At 40.4% G+C, this 21,791-nt stretch overlaps 1 protein-coding gene across 1 annotated transcript; it reads right to left on the bottom strand.

The window, feature by feature from the left end:
- Nucleotides 1-316: 316 nt before the first annotated feature.
- On the bottom strand, nt 317-18,840 carry ppap2d (phosphatidic acid phosphatase type 2D). The gene is made up of 6 exons (XM_028041502.1): nt 18,075-18,840; nt 5,961-6,118; nt 5,582-5,868; nt 5,390-5,447; nt 1,949-2,125; nt 317-1,789 (listed from the first exon to the last, which is right to left on the bottom strand). Exons 1-6 carry the CDS (start codon nt 18,280-18,282, stop codon nt 1,685-1,687), a joined length of 993 nt encoding a protein of 330 aa, XP_027897303.1. The 5' UTR covers nt 18,283-18,840; the 3' UTR covers nt 317-1,684.
- Between the last annotated feature and the right edge of the window lie 2,951 nt (nt 18,841-21,791).

Consider the following 21,791-nt stretch of genomic DNA (forward strand, 5'->3'; position numbering starts at 1 on the left):
AATCTCCTTGCTAATCTATGCAGTTTCCAGAGTTTCAAACCTCTTATACTTGACTGAATCTTCACGTACTTAGTACGTAAATTACTAAGTAAATTCACATAAATTAGTTTTTCTGTCATATTAACTGGTATTGTGCTTTCTTGCGAAAAGTGTTTTTTGTTTGTTTTGAAAAGGGTTCTGATTTGCTGTTTCTGATTGGCCCATTGTGTTTTGCCTAACACCATATTTTGCAACAGTACCGCAGGCAGACATGGGAAAGAAAATCGTGCTTCACATGTCCTTCTTCCAAAAATAACAGACAGCAGAAAAAGTTGAAAACAGTTGACATTCACTTTAATGGTTTGGTTGGGATTTTTTTTCCTTTTTTTTTTTTTTTTTGAGTACAGTGGTTATTTCTGCCTCTGCGGCATTCACAGATATAGACATAAACAAATAACAATAACTGGGAACACAACACATATAGCTTTGTGATAATATCTGTGGCTCAGTCTAGTTGTTACAAAAGGCACAAGAGCGACACTCTGCACCTGTACATACACTTACACAAACAAGTAAAATTTGTCCAAGTCTTGGAACTAATACTTTTAAAATTCTGTGGTTCATAAAATGACAGTTATTTACATACAGTTTGCACAATTAGAATCTTAAGACAAAATCATAGTGTATGAGTTTGAAGTTAAGAATAATAAACACTGATTATTCAGTTGTAATAAAACATTTAACATAGATTATAATTAGAAGGTTATCTACGGTCAAGTGCTATTAATTTTGATATACAGAAGAGCAATGTCTCCTGTCTCAGTGGCATAAATCAAGGTGCAGCTTAGAGATTGGAGTCCGGGGCAAAAGTCAGAGGTTACAAAAACTTCAGTCAAGCCTCCACCTTCTGAGAAAAGTGGTTAGTACAAAAAGTGGTGTTGTAGAAGAAGAGCCAAAACAAACTCGGCTACTCCTAAGAGAACGGTAACATTGTATTGTATTGTACTGTATTGCAAACACACTGGGGATTGTTTAGTCAAGGTGATGCCAGGCAGCCTGATGTGGAAGGTGGCCCATCGTAGCACCAGAGGTAAAGATTGTTCCACACTTACGCAAGTGCTCGTTGGTCATCTCTGCTAGTTCTGCTGACTTGTGCAAAGCGCTCTTCACATCTGAAGTGGCTTTGAACCTGCTGGTTCAAAGCTGCTGGTCGATCTTTTCCCAGTTGAACAGAGAAGCAAAAATAAAGAGGAGGTTGGTATTTTCCCATGGATCACTCATGATCAAAGAGTGATTAGATGTGCTCTGAAAGCCAAGACAAACTCTAAAACCCTCCTCATTGGGGATAAAAAAAAAAGACCAAAAAAGTCTAACATTAGCAGCTTATAAAATCATCTTGTAAAATATGTATATATCTTATATGTATATAAAAAAATATCTGAAATATTCATTCTTTTCACTGGGCAGGTTTTACGTACCGCCGTATGAGCCTGTTGTATTTCACGAGTGTGTGAACATGTTACATGAAAACACATCAGCATGTAAATGAGTATGTCAAGATGTATAAGCTTGCGTTAGATTGTACTCTATCACATCCTTGTCTTGAAATGATTCCCTTACTTTATATACTAATGTTTATCTTTTCAACATCTGTTCTTGCTTTATTGCAGTCCATCCCCTCTTGTTTGTCTCCTGACACCACCTGCTAGCAAACCGTTTGCTGGCTGGACAGTGGACTCTCTAAGCACACGCTTGTTGGAGACATGTCTGAACGGGTGCAGGGCTTGAACATGGACGAGATGTGAAAAGCCTGCAAGCAGAGATTTAAAAAAAAAGCATGTCAGGAGATATACACAAACCCCACATGAGAGAGCAGAGTGAGATGGTGGAACGAGACTACTGTTTAACCCAACACCCCGAAAGGAAACAGAAATTCATCTTGCAAAGGGGAAAGTAACTCTGAACATACCACCCAGTATGCAGTGAGCCCCCCTTGTATGAAGCCGGTGAGGACATCAGTGGGGTGGTGGCGGTAGTCAGAGATTCGGCTCAGGCCTGTGTAGATGGCCAGCATCACTAAGAGGAACTGCACCAGTGGACGCAATAATCGAGCTCCTCGCCATGACAGCCTAGCCTGCAGGTAGAACTGCAAAAAAAGAAGATAAATACTGTTATTATACAATCCTCACACTATTAATATATGCATGTAGATGCTTGTGTGCTAATGCATGCCCCAAACACATAAAACTGTGATTATGTTTAATGACTAAAGTTCTGCAAACGGAGACAAAGTACTTTAAGTGAAAGATGAGCATCCGCTCCATCTGCAACCCAGAGGGAAAACAGAAACTTGGCGTGACTCCATAAACAGTTTTTATGCCGTGTTCCATCCCTACGTTCATCAACCACAATGGCACTAAAGGGAAAATAGAAATTTGCGGCTTCAAAATACATTTAAGTGCGATATTGAGGCAGGAAGTGCTTTATAAAGTTATCTGAGGTCTGTCTGGGCTTATCAGACAACAGGGCCCACATTCCTCCAGGAAAGTCGACCTTCATTGGGTTTTTCTCAACTTCTACTGTGAGCAGGTGTTACTCCCACTGCTTTATGCACAAGCAGCTGGCTACAGTCCGAGAGGCATGTACCTACAGATTATTGAAACATTAGCCAATGTGCAAAGCTGTCTGTCTGAACACCTCTTATTATTTTTTATTTCCTGTTATTTCTTTTTTCCAGTAGTCCTGTTACAACTATCAACTTCATCACCTGGTAATGGATATGTATGCAGAATAACTGTCAAATTTATGAAAAAAAAAGTATGCAGCCTTCCAGAAACAATATTTTTTAGCTTCTACATCTTTTGTAAAACAATGCACTCTCTACACAGACTTATAGAAGGTATGCACCTCCACTTCTTCTCCCACAATGGAAATAGGGTTTGATCTAACCCTGTTTCTTCTGAATCTACAATCATCTTCTTTGTTTGGTTTGCGTTCAAGATGAGTTGATTGTTCCCACACTATGTCACAAAGCGGTCCGCCAGTTTTCTGGACTCAACTTCTTGTTGATACACCCGACGGCTACAGAATCATCTGAGTATTTCTGCAGATTACAAGAGTTTGACTTGTGCTGGAAGCCTGAAGGGCAGCGAGTGAAAAGGAACGATGAGCGTACAGTCCCCTGTGGTGCTCCTGTGTTGCTGACCACCTGGTTAGGCACTCAGTCCTTCAGTCTCTCAAACTGTGGTCTAGTTGTCAGGTAGTCATTGATCCAGGTGATTGTTGAGGCCTCCACCTGTGTCTTCTAAAGTTTCTGATGGAGCACATCAGACTCAACTGTGTTAAATGCACTGGAAAAATTAAAGACTATGATTTTTCGCAATGTTGCCTCCTATTTCCAGATCACAGTGGGTTTGTTGTGCATGATGGCAACTCCAACTCCATGGCAATAAGCCGTGGAGGGGGGTCCTGAAATGTCTTGTCTGCTTACTCAGATGGTCCAACAGGAGTCTCTCAGCACTTTCATGATGAGGGATGTCAGGGCTACTGGTCTACAGTCATTGATGACTGATGGGTGAGTTTTCTTCTTTACTGAAACAAGACAGGATGTCTTCCACAATTTTGGAACCTTCTTCTGGGTCAAGCTAAGGTTGAAGAGGTGTTGCAGAATCCCACAGAGCTGCTCTGGGCTTCAGGACTCTGGGGCTGACACCATCTGGACCTGCAGCCTTCTTACGGTTCAGCCTCTCCAGCTGCCTCTTCACCTGACTTCTAGAGACAGAAAAGTGGGAGGGAGAGGCAGAGGGAGCAGCAGCATCTCCGGAATTGCTTGAAAACAAACTTGCAGAAGCAGAGGAGTCTATGACTGAGGTGGAAGATAAAACCCCTGAGGTTTGAAGGGAAAGTTGTGGGTCAATGGAGGGTGAAATGATGAGTTTGTTCCTGAACTGAATCTGAGGAAGAATGCGTTCAGTTAATTTGCTCTTTCCAGACTTCCGTTTATGTAATCCTCCGTTTGCTTGAAGTCTGTGATCTTCTTCATCTCTAACCACACATCTCTGATATTATTCTTTTGTGGTTTTGTCTCTAGTTTCTTCCTGTACACCTCTTTGCTGTTTCTATTCTTTTGTGTACTCTTCAATAATTCCCTGAAGACTCTTTTTCTTCTGCTCAGTAGTTCCTTCAGGCTGGTCACTCCTAGTCTCTATTTAGCCAGAAAGAAATGTTGAAAATTTTACTTTTCTGGCCCCTTTAAAGAAAAAGTAATTGAAAGTCAGACTTTGTTAGACCATTTGAACCAAACCACTATTCAACCACATTTAGACATCAATAGAGACTTCTTTATGTGAAAGTAATTTTCAACTTTAATTTCTCAACCACAGTTATGGGTTGTTTGGATGGAAGAAAATGTTTTCTATTATGTCAGGGTGACTTCTAAAGGTAGTTGGTAGCACTGGGTTTTATTTAGGCCTATCAAATGATTTTACTGGTAAGAAATAATAAAAAAAAAACAGGCATATTTTTTTCCCCCATGTCACACATAGACCAGCATAAAGAGCACATCACATAAAATCCCAGTTAGACACACTGAGGCTTTCTTTTCCAGCGGCATAAAGCAAATGAATGAAACATAAGAGGGGCTACTATGTGCATGGAAATATTTAGGCCATCTGAAATGATCAATTATGGATTAATTATGGGTAATACACAAGGAATGTGGACACTGTATGGATGATGACAGGCTTTTGTCTCCCTCTAACTGTCACGTTTCTCTCACAAAGCAGCCATGAGCGCTGGGCAGTGCATTCAAAGGGAGAGAGATGAAGAGATAGGGGGGAGGGGGCTGGAGAAGGGGGTTTAGAGGGTGTCTATTGCTGAAAGAAGCCTGTCGATCTCTCAGCAGGCACTTTCAGCCCTCCACCCCCTCTGCTAAATGAGAACCACAACAAGGCCTCCTCTGTTTGTGGAGTCTCTTCATCTATTCATGCTCCCTGTGGAAAACAGCCTCCCTCGTTCTCCAGCCCCCACCATCTCTCTGTCTCTCCAGTTCTTTCGATCTGAGGCAGGATGCATGTTGGGAACTGCCGCTCTCAAACATCCCCTCCTTCACAATCAGGAGTTAATGTATTAAACAGCACATGCCTGTCGGTGTTTGTTCATCTATGTTGAGTTGATTCATGAATACTCGCAAATTTGGTTCTCTAGCCTCAATGGACCAGTTCTTCAAAGTTTTATTTCACTAAAGAGAAAGTTGGAACTGCAGCACTTAGGGGGAAAAAAACACCTTAATAATTGCAGCACATCTGCTCGTAAGTGAAAGTGAAGGTCAGGTTTTGTGATTAGGTTTGTGGTCTGTTCTGTTGAAGGTTTGTGATTAGTTTCTTGGAAAATGTGTTTGTAAAGCACTTACTGCCAGATAGAGCATGGTGTACATGGCAAAGGAAGCATGCCCGGAAAAAAAGGATTTCCTGAAAGAGAAGATTAATAAAAGATGTCACATGTTACACATTTACTTCTTGAATTAACTAACACCATAACCCACCCTTAGTTAGCACTTTATCACTGAGCACAAATAAATTAAAGAACAAACATAGACACACACCTTGCCTCTATCACCAACTTGTTATCGCGTGGATTGCATTTGACCTGATTGACGTAGCTGCCAGGAGTGCAGTTAATGGATTCATATGTGATGTTACACACAGAGAGGAAGTACGGCCGCAGGCGCCCCACACTGAGCTTGGCCATGTTTGTGAGAGACTGGCCCACACAACAACCAAACAGGAAGCTTCCCAGTTCCTTGTACAGGCACGACACGTAGCGGTTTCTAACAAAAGCTCGTGAGAGCACGCCTCGAAAACGCACACGGTAGCACTCGCCCAGAGCAATCTGGAACAGAAACAGCAGAAATTGGTTTGTTAATGTCACGCTGGACAACTGCGTGAAAAAAACATGAGGAACTTATGTATGGTCGGCCTTACTGTTAAGCCAGTGATGGCGATGCCACCTGCGATGAGCAGGGTGTCAGGGATGGCCTCCCTCTCCAAGTATGGATAGGTGATGCTGTCGTCTCCGCAGAAAAAGCCTCGTTCATACGGAGTCACTGCCTTCAATTCACATGCAAAAAATGGGATGGAAGCTGATGAGAGAAGAAAAAGAAAAAGGGTGAGGAACGAGAAGCAGACAAAAACAAAAGATGACTTGATGAATGTCTGAGTTGTGGTTTGTGAATCAAGGATCACAGAGACACAAAGAAGAGAGAGGAGGCAGCCTTGATGCAGACACAGGCTGTTGGCAGCATAAAAGGCTGGCTTTGTCCTGACTTCTGTCATGAGATACAGGTAAAGTAAGGAGCGATATTATGTACCAGGCTTTTGGGTACACAATCTGCTAATAACTGGGAAAAGACATTCCACTCATAGCTGCATCAACCTGGATGCGGCTATTGGGAGCAGGAAGAAGGAAGAGGACTGACAGACAAAGACACGGAAAAATGAGCATGGCACTGGAAAGTTCAGAAGTGGAAAATCAAAAAGAGGAAGGAGGAAGAGGGCATTACAGAGCATAGTAACAAAAACCAGAGAACTTCAGAGAGTAAAAAGAACAATGAGTTCACTCTTCAAAGAGATCTAATTTTATACCAGTAATGAGTAATCATCAAACCTGATTTTTCAACCTCGTAAATGATTATCAAAACAGAGGTCAAAGTCTAACTTTTGTAAAACAGATAGCCCAGTCAGACGGTGAAAGTTAAAAGTAGTGCAAAACTTCAGTGATATGAGAGGCAATTCTGTTTCAGTACACCCCCCCTCTCCCCAGAACACAAAAAAAACTAATGAATGTACTTTTAAACTAACAGCCAGTAACCTTGTAAAGGCTTACCCAGAATCCTCCATTTCTTTATCCCATGTCCCCCTGTGGAATGCAGTGAGAACATGGGACTAATCATTAACCTCTGCCTCTCCTTCTCATCCCAGGCCTGCTCGTTGTTTGGAACGCACCCAGGCCAAAAACAGTGCTCCTGCCAGGGAATCTTTCAGACTACGTGACTTTGTAGTGCACAGGATATAAACTTTAAATCCAGGCAAGAGAAACAACAAGCAAACACACCCTCAAACACACAAACAGTGGTCTGGAAACGCGTATCTAAGGTTTAAATATAATCCATTTAGCCATTGTCAGGTATTGTATTGTCTTCATTCAGCTCTTTCACGTCTACTCAAGATCACTCTCACTGTACAGATAAACAGTTGCCATGGCAATTATCTTCTGCCACTTAACATTCTGAATACTCCTGAGACTAAATTCTCATATTGCATGATAACTTGATTTAGAAATGTCTGGTACAGTCAAGATTTACTGGTTGAACTCTGTTAAAAGTCAAGTTGCCCTTACAGAAAGACCAAACAGAGCCATGTTTAGGAAGTTTAGCAGGGAAGCAGAGAGGAAAACCCACAGCAGACAGATAGCAGGGGCCATGACGCCAACAAAGAAAGGGAGATAGATAGGAGGCACCTCTCATCTGACCCCAATCTCTCACTCATCTCATTCAGTCACCAAATACATACACACACCCCTACACCTCCCACAGGTATCCTTTAATCATTTATGTTCAGCTTTTGTTTTGACGTCTTTGATTTTAAATCATGTAAAGCAAGTCAAAACACAAAGCTTCGGCAGTAAATTGATATGGGACTGCATGTACTTTATTCCATATTTAGAAATCTTATAAATCTTGAGATGCAGAGCTGCTTAAAATGTGTAGCGACCACAGAGGTTTTGCAACCCTGACAGACCACACAGAAAAATCTTCCTAATGGTAGGTACAGACATGCTTCACAAAAAAGATTCATACAACTTGGACTTCATCACATTTTATGCTGCAACCACCAACCTTAATGTTGTGTGACAGATCAACTCAAATTAATCCATAACTGTGAATTGGAAGGAAAAAGATAAATGACCTAAAAAGGTTTTAACAATTAAAAATCTGAAAACCGTGCATTAATATTCTGACCCTCTGAGTCAACACTATGTAGTACAAAAACAGCTTAACGTAATTCTCTTGGGGTATATTTTTACCGGCTTTGCATATCTGGACACTAACTTTTATATCTTGTGATTTCATGTGAAATAGAAATTGAGTGAAAAGTTTATAAACAGTCATTTTCAAGTATTGCAAAAGATTCTTAATTGGACTTCGGTCTCAACTTAGGAGTTTCGTCTGGGCCGTTCTAATACATGAACATGCTTTGATCAAAATCCTTTGTAGCTCTGACTGGATGTTTGATGTTGTCCTGCCTAATGGTGAACCTGCATTCCAGTCTCAAGTCTGCTACAGCTTTTTACAAGTTTTCTTCCAGTGATTTAACTCAATTCAACTCTGACCAACTTCCCTGTCCCAACAGAAGAAGGGTATCCCAAGAGCAAGATGCTGCCACCAGGTTTTACCATAGAGATTGTGGAATTCAGGTTATGCACTGTGTTAAGTTACGCAACAAAGTAACAAAACCAGATGTAAAAATATTCATGAATTTGTTTTGCAGATAATATATCCTAAGAGGCATTAGTGTTATAGAAAATGTTATATTAAATAGAAGACTTCTAATTATTGGAAACTGAAACAGGGAACTGTTTGAGAAAGGGTGTCCTGCATGCTTTTTGCTATTGGAAATGTATATTTAATTCAGACATTTCAGTGTGTTTCTCTGTTGCAGTTTAATCTACAACAGTCCAGCTTAAAACAGAAATTTGTATCACCCAACAGTTCACAACAATTTGCTATGCTGCTAAAAATGTTTTAAAGGATATTTGGGTACAGGATTTGTCCTCTTAGTCACCATTTGAACATAACTGACGTATGTTAAGGATAACTGAGGCAGTTTTGTGACAAACAGAGACAGAGGCTTTTTGCTTGTCCATGAAATCCATTAACATCCCCTTTCGGACGCCTCATCTGGTTTTACGATAGAGCCAGTCCTTTTTCAGCAATCAATATGTTGCTGCATTGACAGAGAGATAATGGATAGGCCCACCATTAGGGTCCAAACACGGTGCTGTTACAGAACGAACATGGACTTTTTAAGAGATAATTTTCATTGCTCAGTGCCTAATGGAACCCATGAAATGCTGAGCCAGACAGAGGTATATTTTATCAACCAGTGAGTGGCAATGAGAATGGCTTGTGCTACAGCCCTGTTTTGCGTATGGTGCAACTTGCCTCTAATATACATTAAACAGTATTAACAGTAACATGACGCAAGTCACTCCGGCTTCAAATCAACTACAAAAGTTACCTTTATCATCAGGTGAATCACATTCAAAATTAGTTGATCAATAAAAAAGAACATAAACCAAATGCACAGGCCTAGCTGCACATTACAAACTCTTGCTTGCTTTGCAGCTACACAACCTGTTTTCACAACAAGACACAAAAACCCTCCAGAGACTGTCACATCATCTATCAGGCAGTTGTGAGCCAACCGCTGCACCTGGCCTAGACATGCTTAAAAGAAAGCCAGAACAGGAGGGCCTGCGAGGAAACCGAGAGGAGGCAGAGAAATGGTTCGGCTCAAACAGCCGAACCAAAATGTGCTGCTCTCTGGGCCTGGGTTCAGAGCCAGAATTCTTTCAAATAGTCAATAGGGACAGAAGAAAAGAGGGGGAAAAGGGAGGGGAGGCAAGCCTCATTCTGAGAAACTCTTCTGGTTCTAATTTACACATCTATGACCACGGTGCAGAATGAGCTCACTGTGAGAGGAGAAAAACAACAACCAACAACAAGAAAATAACAAGGAAGTAATTAAAGATTGCGAGCAAAAGCAAGTAAATTATAGTTATTCCCTGTCATGGAGTGTCAAAGTAAAAACAGGCTAAAATGGGCAGTCAGGGGAAAGATTATTGATGATTTGGGCAGTAATGCTTGTGTGAGAGAACAATTCAATAGACAGAGTAATGAAAGATGCAACAAGGGCTTCTCCAAGAGGAGCAGCACACAGAGGCGATTAGTGGCGGTTCTGGAATGTGAGGGTCAGGGATCTGGGCTCTGTTGGGACCCGCTCTGTAAACACGACCCCGCCTCAACTAAGAGAATACCCCTCACATGCCTAAAGAGATTCATATACACTTTAAAACCCACAATTACATACAAATAAGCCTAAACCCACATACTAATAGACAACTAAACACACCACCAGAGCAGAAAGGGAAAAGAATAACTCAGAATTAAAACAACTCATCAAAATATACAATGCCAAAGGAATAATAAAAAAATACAGGGACAAACTGTACATTCAAAGGGCTCTTACAAAATCACATGCCTAAATAACCTTGGTGTATTCTGCTTCTGTTATACAGTCTATTCAACCTCATAGATAAGGGACACAGCCTAAAGCTAGATCTAAGCAGCAGTAATGGCCACCCGTATTATTGCACCCAATAGCACAGGCTTGGATCAGCTTTTGCCCTTTGACAGAAGTGAAGGACACACAATTAGTGACCTGTCAACACAGGTCTATCTGGCCTGCAGCTTGGGACTGAGCTATGCAGCCACCCCAACAGATGGTCCATCTCCTGTTTACCTTTGACCAGCTTACATGTACCAACGTATTCTACATAAATCTTCAAGCTGCTTATTTTTCTTCTAGTCAACCCTTTCAAAAGAGGAAGAAAAATGCTGGATATGCGTTGACATATTCTGAGGCTTTTGTGGGCACAATAATCCCCAGTAACAATGTAAGGAGCAGCCTGATGTCTTCCCTAATATGCCAATAAACAGCAGCGAGGGTTTTGCTTGTGATGCCAGAAAACTGGCATCCAAGTAATCTCTATAAAGTCTGAGCTAGGTCTTTTGTGGCAATGTGAGAAATTATGTTTCACTCTCACCACCAATTAAAGCCCAACGACATTATGCAATTGCCAGTAGACAATGTCTTGCCCTGTTCTTTCTTGGTGACCCAGTTCAGGTGATGGACAGGGAGGAGAACAATTAAACTCCTGCTGCACTGACACATTCTCTGCTTTCCCTTCTGATGTATTTTGTCTGCCCCAATGGCACCACAAAGAGATTTATCACTGAAGAACAAAGAGGTCTGAGAAGTCACAACAGACTCATATCCTGAACCCTAAGATACCATCAACGTCTTCTGCACGTTGGACCCAAAGCAAGAATTCCCCCCTGCTTCATTTATCATCATGCATCTTATGGAGATAGAAAAATGCCCAGAGAAAGACAGTGATTCAGCTCAAAGCACCAGTCTAGCTAAAAACAATGATATCATTGGCTTAAATCAATAAACAGACATACAACAAAAATAAACCACATCTATTTCTACCTGGATTTAACTTGAATTATTTTTTTTAAAAATTCTACCAGGAGAGAATTCATGCCCTTCAACACCTTTATTGTTGCCACTGGCCAGAGGAGACATGCTACCCACAACTGCTTCTGTTCTCTTCACACTTCAATGCCTGGCTTCCTGGAGACCAGTTTCGGAGCTAAGGGTATGAGTGGAGTGTCTTGCATGTCTGTCTGTCTTATTCAGCAGGAACAAAAGGGACATGTTCCAGTTGTATGCACCTTGGAAACCTTCAAGGTGTTCTTTGGGGGGCTTTTGTGGTGAGAGGGTAAGGGTGCACACAGAAAGGTGAATGGTGGCGATGTGAAAAAAGGACAGGATGGTGGATTGGATTCCAGAAAATGCATTTATTATGGAGTTGACAAGAAGTGATGGTCCTATACCTAAGTTTTTATACCTAAGAAGTGTATAGGTATAAAAGGTACTATATACTATAGGTATATAGTACCTGTGGAGGGGTATTATGTTGGTCAATTCTGATTTAAAAGGAAACTTGCTAGAACAAAAACTTCCGACTGGTGCCAAAAGTGGACTGCATGCCTTATGTTGACCTGAAATCAAATGCAGCTTTGTGAAAAAGTCACAAATCAAAAGAAGAAATGTTTGGACGTTCTTGGTACACCAGCATTTTGACTCAGACAGAAACTTTATGAGTTTACACAGACCTAGTGACATTGTGGCTATTAGCAGCGTTACACTCTTCAGGGTTCATCTGACCTGACCAGAGATAGTGATTGTGAGGGAAGGACAAACCAGTGGCATTGGATAAGTAGTTGTTGTGTCTTATCTAAGAGGTCTATGAAGGTTATTTTCAAAGGAGGAGAGCAATTCTTGCGTGTCAACAGAAGAATTGACACCTGGGTGTGGTGATTTAAAGGGAAAAACATACTTTACAATAAACATTACACATTTCTTGATGGTGAGAGCAAAGTTTGTTTAAACAGAATAAGAAAAGCCTTTACTTTTAAAACACTCAAAGGCAGTGCTATTGTTTGTAATCAAAGTCAGGTGGAAAACTTGGTGGAGACCCTTCTCCAGACCGATTCCAACTAACGAGCGCTGAGGTTTGAAATGCTGCACAGATCTTCATTCACTCATTAAGGCTAATACCAATAAACCACCAAAGGCATTTATGGAACTGTCATCTAGATTGCAGCTGTCTCATTAAAATTACATTTGAAGCTTTCGGCAGCCAAAATTGTTTTCTGAGTATTCCTTCCTGAGATATAAACAGACAGCTGTGTATAGGATCCCACAGGTACCCAAGGTTGAACCTTTGCCCCGTATTGTAGATCTTCATCTTGTATCCTTCCATATCCCTCCCAAAGGATGTCGACTCATTCCGGCTTTCACTCGCCCCTCAGCCTTTAGGCAACTGAGACATTTCTCAGTCCTGTAACATACTAACACAATGAAGAAGAACACAAGAAGAACGAAGCAATACAGTAAAGTGCAGTGCAGTGGATGGTAGTCTTTCTGGAGAAAGGAACTCTTAATGGATTTCTGAACCCTGACCTTGCTGTCAAATGGAAAGAAGATGCATTAATACACTAATAAGAGGCAGTATGCAAAGTCACTTCTTCCACTGACTAATGATTTGACTGAGCCACTTTTTAATAGCTCTCCATCTGTCAGCCCCAGAGTGACGCCAGTTTGTTCCATAACTTCAGGGAGTCAGGGCCCAAGACGTTCAGAAAAACAGGACCGGTGAATTTGTCAACAAACAGCAAGCACATGGCCGCTGTAGTAGCGTTGGAATTAGAAGCCATATGACTCATACACTTTTACACACACGCACACACCCGCCCACGCCTGCGCACCCCCGTATGCGCACGCACACCCAATTACACACATTGCAAACTATTTAATATTCCTGGGCAGGCACACGCAAACGTGCTGTGACGCGTTGGCCTCCAGCCGTCTTACTCACTCGGCAGCTTTCTCTGTCAAAAGACGAGGAATAAAACCTTCTAACATAAACCCGCCCAAAACACATGGAGATGTGTAAAAAAACAGAACACATTTAGACCACTGATTTTACATTTGGGACACTTGGACTGCTAAAATAAAGTTTGCTTGAAGCTAAGAGAGGGACAAAGAATTTGTTGTGTAAGTGGAGATACGGTTGAATGAACAAGCTCTGCTTGAATCCTGATTTCTATCATAGATACTAGCCATCTACGGTCGCAGCATGCTGCTTCACGTCTTGGAACCAGATCTTGCTTTCCACAATGATGATAATCTCAATATAGCTTTCTTTTACTATTCAACTGGGATACACATTCTGCTGTAAAACTGGTTGCTTGTTAAATTGCCTTTCATTTTGTGAATCTGTTAGTTCAGTAGCTAAGAAAAACCACAACCATGTCTTTTTCTGTATTTCTGCCTCTTGTGCGTATCAAATGTGTGAAAAGAACACAGTTCAGTGTTTAACCTCTAGAGAAAGGTCAAGCCTAAAGGCATTCCTGTTGGTCCAATATAAGCTTAGAGGAAGTCTCCTAATGCCACCTTCATATATTGCCCAATTATCCTTGAATTATCCTTGTGTCATCACCCCTTTATTGGGGTTATGACAGGGAGAAGAACACCAATGCAGGTGGAAAGCTGTGAAAAGACAGGAAGACCTGTCCACGCTTGCTCTTCAGAAATGACAAACACCCAAAATCTGCTGACCTCTCAGTTTGGACCCTAAATCTTAGTCCCAGCCACAGGGCACAGATTTTGTCAGCTCTGTTTTAGTCTGAACCCCACAGTCTCAACAGGAATGCATATACTTAAGCACACAAGCAAACACTTGACTAAACTCAGGCATTTTCATTCTGCAGCTTACACAAGGAGAGCCGAGCTGATCCAGAACAATCCATCTTTGTGAAGCAAGCATTATGTGCATGTCTTTGCGGCCTGTAACTAGCCCTGCCTTATAACTGAAGAATAACAATTTTCAACAAACCTGGTGTTGAGTAAGAATCAGGTAGACGGTGTCAAAGCCTTCGCTTATTTTGTCAATAACCCTGAAGACTAAAAATGTGACCACATCATAGAAACTTTATGTTGCAGCATTGAGCTAAACGTTAGAAGAAAAGCCCCAAAAGCCTCAGAAGACTTAATCACTCTTCAGGTGATCACATAATTATGATGACGCCTCCGGGTGAAATTCCCCCATCCAAAGCATGAATAATACTCCAGGTCAACTGTCTGTGAAGATCTAACGAATGTGTTTAAGGGGGATTTTTTTTTTTTTTGTCAGAGATAAGCAGGCTGTGAAATGAAGAGTCCGATTCATTTCCAATAAATGGGGCCATTCACTTCCAAATGCCAACAGACGAGCCAAAGTTCAGCAACAGCTGTCAGCAAGCATGCTAGTTACTAGAACAAAGACAAGGATGAATCAAACAGATGGCAGGCTGTAGGGCTAATAATATTAATTATTACCAATTGTATGTTATGGTGTAGTGATTTGAAGGCTGTCACTTCAGCATGCAAAGAATTTGCAACTTCACGAGAGAGGTTGCACTGTGGATCCAATGCAAGTCAAGAAAAACACACTTTAATGCATTTTACTAAATCTTTGTAGCAGTTTATCCAATAGAGCGGGGGCTTTAAATAGATTTTACTGATGCTCACTCAAAGATTTTTTCCTCCTAAATATATCCAGTCACATTCATGAAATGGGAATACTCATTCCAAACAGGCTTGTTTTTCACATTAATAGTAGCTTTGAAAAGCACAATGTTTAAGCAGATATTCTAATTATTTTAGTTAATCTCACATTTGTATATTAAAAATATTGTTCCATTGGTCTGATGTAATATTCTAATTCTAAATGCCATGTTTTCATTAGCTGTAAGTGAAAAATCTTCATAATTAACATAAATAAAGGCCCGAAAACATCAGTCAGACTGCAATTGTTCTACATAATGTGTAAATAGAGTTAAATAAAGAATAAATAGAGAATAAATAAACTTTCCAATGATACGCGGGCTTGTATAAATACAGTTTGGAAGTATGGCCAGTACTGACCAAGAAAAACCCAAATACCAGATAAAAATTTATTCTGATGGGTCACTCTATAAATAGTAATTTACTTTTAGAGCCACATATATGATTAATTACAGTCAACACAGCAATGACAGTGTGTTTAATATGACAAATTGCAAACGACTGATTTAATGCATTATTTGCGGGGCTGTAGAAGTCCACCTGCCATGATTACCATCCACTCTGGCCACAAATAATAAACGTGTCTTAGTGATCACAACCAGAAGGTTCAGGAGGAGAGATGGGGACATTGTGGTGATGGAAAAACAAGGACAGGACAGACAAAAATGTGGGGTAATCATAATCAAATACAACATTCACCAATTATGTCGCAAAGCTATGTTTTCCTACATTTGATCTTGCTTCCAAACACTTGAATCTCATCTGGTGAAATTGTTTCTCTTTCTCAGTAATAAAGGTAAAAGATGAAAAAGGCACAACAAATATAAAGTACCTGCTTTTTGGAAAGCATAAATCTAAATGTGTTGGTCAAATTGTTTCTACCACGTTTACGTGCCAGTAATTTTAACTAATACAAATAGAGAAGATTTGTACACTTCAACACCTGTTGACTTTATTTTTCTATGGACACAAAATCCTTCATGTCTACATACTAGTGAATCTGTCAAACTATGATAACATTCCTGTGCTCTACATTTAGATTAGGGTACATATGTTGTTAAGTTTTGTTGTTGCAAAGTTTACTACTCTGGTCTCTCTCCAAACAAATGACACAAATTTTACACTGTAAAACTAATCCTAGCCCATGAAGAAAATGTATTCTTCCCAAAGGAAGGCTGCAACAAAGCAGCAGATATAAAGTCTGTGCAGCATTTCATTTTTCTAAGAAGTCCAAGTATGGATCTGGGAATTATGCTACATCTAATTTATGCTGCAATTTTTCTGCAGCAAGTTGCTGTCTACCAGACATTAATATGAGGTTCTGATGCATGTATATCAATCCAAAATTTTTAAGGATAAAAGAGGTCAAGGAAAGAAGCTCTGTGAGAATGAAAGCTGCATGGTCGCTTGGAGTTTTAGTAGAACTGACTTTTCCTCTACTCAGTGACGATGACAGGTGTCCAACCACTTTCGGAACCAGCAACCATAGCTGTTAAGAAGTGTACTAAGTGAAAAGCTAATTGCATACCTTTAGGGTTAAGAATTGTGTGTCACTGAATCTAAGAGCCTCACAAAGCAGTTTTGTTTGTCTCTTTATTTTCTACACTTCAACTGCCAACGAGCAGACCCGTTGGTCTGCCTTGACGGGTTCTACCTCTCCCGTGTTTGCTAGTTAAACGAATCAACACTTACTCACACAACATCAGTTCTCTGTTCCCTGTGTTTGTCACAAAGAAATGCATAAACCGATCTACCCTTTCAATCTTTAGAATTTACCAAATAGCACTCAACCACTCCAAGGTTAAGATTCAACACAGAGCAAAGTTTTAAACCAGCTTGAAATGCATCCTTAAAACTTTTACTCGTGTTCTCGTAAACATCAGCCATGTAATCATATTTATTATTAATAGGAATAGTAACTTAAAGAAATATTTCGTCAAGATTTATCAAAGGAATGAAACTTTAAAAAACACTGACATTACGTTATTATATTTTGTGTCCAGTTGAACAAACTTACTCTAAGTTTGATGCAGAATTCTCACATTAGTATTTGCTTTATATCCTTTCAACAAATGTTTGAAAAGTTTAGTTCAGTCTAAGTACAACAATAATAGTTCTGATTATGTGGCTTTTAAGACTGCTACAACAGCCTCATCACCTGTGCTCTTCCAGCCAAACATAACAGCAATGAATCTTGATCCCATCAACAGAAAAATCCTAAATAAACACATCTGCTTGTACACGTAGATTGGTATTACAACTATGACTGTTTACATTTGTTATTTTGTCTGAACATGAAGCAGGCAATGGTTTCTGTTTCGAGACAAGATAGGTACGCTAGAACATTAATAAGGAAAATCATTGTTTGTTGTTATTTGCTTCCTAGGTAAGGCTATTATAGTTTGACATCCACATTTCATAATAGCTCATTTCTACTGTTCCCATATCACAATTATGCCCTGGCAGAGGTTCCCCAATTATTATATTGGTATTAAGAATTCTTTTTGTGCTTCTGCCAGCTAATTTATCACATAATAAGCCTACAAAATTTTTCAGCTGTGCATGGTAAATTACTTGGGGATAACGTTCAGTAATCCTGCAGTGAGACAGGCTAAAGAGCTCGGTGAGGAGGGGTAATTTTCAGCACGAGAACACAAGCACGAGGCATGTTTTTATCCTAATTCCCACGTTCTTGTCCCGGGGACTTTGTGGGGTTGCTATGGGAACAGATGAATTCTCGGGACAGCTCTGCTGCTGCCAGATGACCACCCCCATCCCACCCCTTACCCCTGCCTGCGCCGTACCTCCCTCCCTCTTTCTCCCCCACGTGAGTTTTCTTTCTCTTGGAACATTTTCCACGTCTGGAACTTCTGGAAAACAGTTTTGCAGCTGTGTTAACTTTACCAAATTTCCATTTGATGTTGCTTTCCTTTCTCCCTGAAAAGCAACTTTATTCCTAACATGCATGTGAGAATGTTGAAAAGAGAGAAAGTTGATCATCAATTGCATGTTTTAAAACGGTCTACGAAAGCAGCGACTTCTTTAGGTTTATGAGTTAGACTTGAATAAATTGCTTACCAACACAGAGACATATAACATCCAAGCCGACAAGCATCTTCCGCTTGGTACAGAACGAGCCCTGGTCTTCGGGCTGGGTGAGGAAATGTATCCCTGCGCCGTTCTCCCTCCCTTCCCCGGAGCCTCCGCTGTCAGCCAACCGTAGCTGCAGCTCCGCGTCCCGGGGCAGCGTGCTGCAGTGAGTCCCGCTTGAGTTTAACTTCTGCATGTCTGGTAAAGTTTTGTTAGTTTTTTTTAAGTATATGCGTAGGTATAACTTTTTTTTTTTTTTTAAAGTTGAAGACAAAATAACTGAAGTCCTGTCGCAACTAGTCGGCGAGTGAAGAAAATTCCCCAAACTGTTCAGTGCGTCCGTCGGTGCAACAGATCCATGTCAGCTGAAGTTTGACAGCAGCAGACCTCGGTCACCAACTGATCGACCGCTCCCCTTGAGGCAAAGTTTGTCATCAATAAGAAGTACAGGACGTGGGTAAAAGAAGCTGAGGAATCAAGCAGAGACCTGGAGGGAACAGTACTCTCTAGATTAAGTTCACAACACATTTCTGAGTAGAAGCATGTTGTTCTGCTCTGTCCCTTGAATCTTAACGAGTTGAAGTTCTCACAGTGCTCCTCCCCTTTTATTTTGTTGGGCTCAAAACCCAATTACTGCTCATACCTGTTTTCTGTGAATTGTTGCAGCTCTAGGTCTGAAATCGAAAGGGGTTCTGTCTGCAGACCCTGAAAGTCGATGCGTATTGATCAGACTGTAACCCACATGTTACCCCCGCCCCTGACCTCCCTGCTGTTTGTCTGCTTCCATCCACTCAGATATTTCCTGAGGCGTTAAACTGTCCCACCCAGGTCAGGACGTGCCCCACTTACAGCTCCTGTTCTGTTCCACTAACAAACTCATAAAAGGACACTTTGTTTACAGCACATCGTTCAACTATGCTGTTCCTAATATCCAAGTGGCTGCTAAGCTGCGCTGTTCTGTACTGCAGTTGAGGAAAGAAGCCACTTTTTACGGTAAAAATGGTATGTTCTTTCACAGATGTCTCCAATAAATAACAGAGTAAATACAAAAAGCTATCCTGAAATGGTGATTGCATTTATTGAGGGGGAAATAAGCAAACCAACACAATCCTGTGTGGATTTTTCCCCCCCACTTTGTTTAATCATTAATTAATATGATTAGCATTTTTTTTCTGTTTTGTTTCACTTTGACCAGCCACACCCAGGCCCGTTTACTGCCTGACTTGTGAAATCATGAAACCCCTTTAGCAGAAACAACACGATTAACACACTTCAGTCTGGAAGGAGCACAAAGCTATTTCAGAGACTTATAGAGTCCAGGGAATCAAAGTGAGAGCGATTATCGTCAAATACGTACTGAGCCATCCAACCAAAATTACTCCATGGCGCATTGACAACTCATCTAAGAACAACTCAAAATTAAGAATCACACTTGGCATAATTGGCATTCAGGGAGCAGTTACTTGGAAGATCCACCACTGACTAAAAAAACAACAGCAATCGGTCTTAACATGTATTTTGCATAAAAATATATCTTTATGATGTCTAGGAACTTTGACATCATCAACACACAGCAGGTCATAATTTTTGAAGGTCTGTCCCAATATACATATGTGATCAAACTAACATGGCATTTTTTTTTAAAAAAGTACATGGCAGAAAGAGCTAAACATGTCTTTTGCAGAATGATGGCCTGGGGCTTTGCTGCTTCAGGAACTGTGACTGATGGGAACCAAAAACAGGATTTTTTTTAGAGTGGCATAGTCTGATGTCTGAAGTCTGATGTTAAATCTGATTAAGATGTTCTGGCATGACCTTAATTAAGCCATCCATTCTCTAAAACCCTACAAAGAGACTGAATTAAAACAATTCTGCAAAGAAGAGTGGACCAAAAATCCTCCCTGGGTCTGAAACTTGAGTTCTCAAGACCAATATCCTAAAACTTTTAATGTCTCTGCTTCAGCATAAGGAAACCCTTATGAAGACTCTGTAGAACCTGACTGCATGTTCTGGAGTAAGGTTAATGGCTGATGTTTCTACCAAGAGGGGTACAACCAGGTACACATAGGACCACATTAGTTCATATGTGGATTTTCCACTTTCCTTACCTGCTTGTTCCTTGAAGAAATGAGAGAGCCATGAGCTTATCTAGTGGTCAGTGGCTGAGAGGCAGAGTACACCTTGAACAGATTGCCAGGTCATCACAGGGAAACGGGGACAAGCATTCACACTCATATATCTTGGCAATTAAGAGGTGACAGCAAACCTTTCTTTCATATTTTTAGAATGTGAGAGGAAGCCAGTATACTGAGAAAGAAGAAAGTTGTCTGGTTAGGATGTGACCCTAAGACCTCCTTCTTCCTGCCGAATAACCATTCAGCAAAAACTTAAAAGTATTATTGAAAAACTGTCTTGCTCTACATGCTCTGGTTATCTTTGCTATTTAATTTTGTTAACCAAGACATGTTAATTGGTTTTGGATGGTTTTCCTCATGCACAGAGATCTGAAACTTACTGTGTCTGCATACAAGAAAATACATGATTTAATTTCCATTGCCAGTAAAGATTCTGTAATTACTTATGGATGACAAATTTATTTTCACTTTTTGGGTTATCCTGCCACCTGCTGAAAGCATTCTGAAGGAGCAGGGGAAAAAGTCAAGAAGATGTGATTGCCGTTATGGTTTGTGACAAAGGAATGCAAACAGCCTAAGGTTGTGAAACATGATGACTAATTACATGCTGTGACTTTTTCTTTTTCCCCTTTCCTTTCCTCATTGACACATCATTGCAACATAGAAAAATTACAAATAAAATTAATAAAATGACACACAAAAACTATGCTTCCTCTAATAAAAAGAAAAAGAGCTTGATTTTCAATTTCGATTTAATAGAAGTTTCTAATTTGAAAACAATCAATTAGATTGTTTTCAAATTATGTCGTTTTTCATGCAATTAGATCGATCAGTGATGTATTTGCAGAAGTGTTCATACCCTGTTCAAATTTTACGAACAATTGTATTTGTAGAACCACTTCTATCCGCAATTAGATCCTTTGTGATTTTTGTCACAACTAAATAATGACATTCTTCTTTGCAAAATAGCTCAAATGCAAACAGATTGAACATCGAGCATCAATCGATATCTGTTTTAAAAGTTTGATTCTTAATTGGATTGAGGTTTGTGCTTTGACTGGACCATTGTAATTAGAGTGAATCCCCAGTGGGAAATGCAGAAGAAGAGACCACTTTCCTCCTGAAGGTTTCAGTGCTAAAACCCAGTATTCACAAGAAACAGAGAAAAGAGAGAAGCCGCAGGGTCAGAGGTCATCCCTCCGGCTGTCTTGTGGAGACATAACAGTGTGATTTCTGGGGACTTCCTCCATGCTATGATGATTCAGATGTTTCAGTCCCTCCTGGTACAAGAAGCAGACACCAAAGAGAATTGAAAGACACTGTCTGTCTGGAGGAGTATAACCTCAAGAAGAGTGGAAGTCAGAGCAAAAAGGAAGTCCATGCAGACTCTTTCCCTTTTTCTATTTAATTCCCTCCCTGCAATGTTAGTCATGTTCATCTGCTCCTACATATAAACTTCAAGAATTACCTTGAGACAAGTCACTTGGGGTGTTTTGAGGCAGACAAACTTGTCACTGTCTTTTGTTTTGTAACTAAAAATAAAATAATTCTTCACTTTTAATCAAGAAAG

Source organism: Xiphophorus couchianus, chromosome 16 (assembly GCF_001444195.1).
Source record: "Xiphophorus couchianus chromosome 16, X_couchianus-1.0, whole genome shotgun sequence".
NCBI classification, from domain to species: Eukaryota; Metazoa; Chordata; class Actinopteri; order Cyprinodontiformes; family Poeciliidae; genus Xiphophorus; species Xiphophorus couchianus.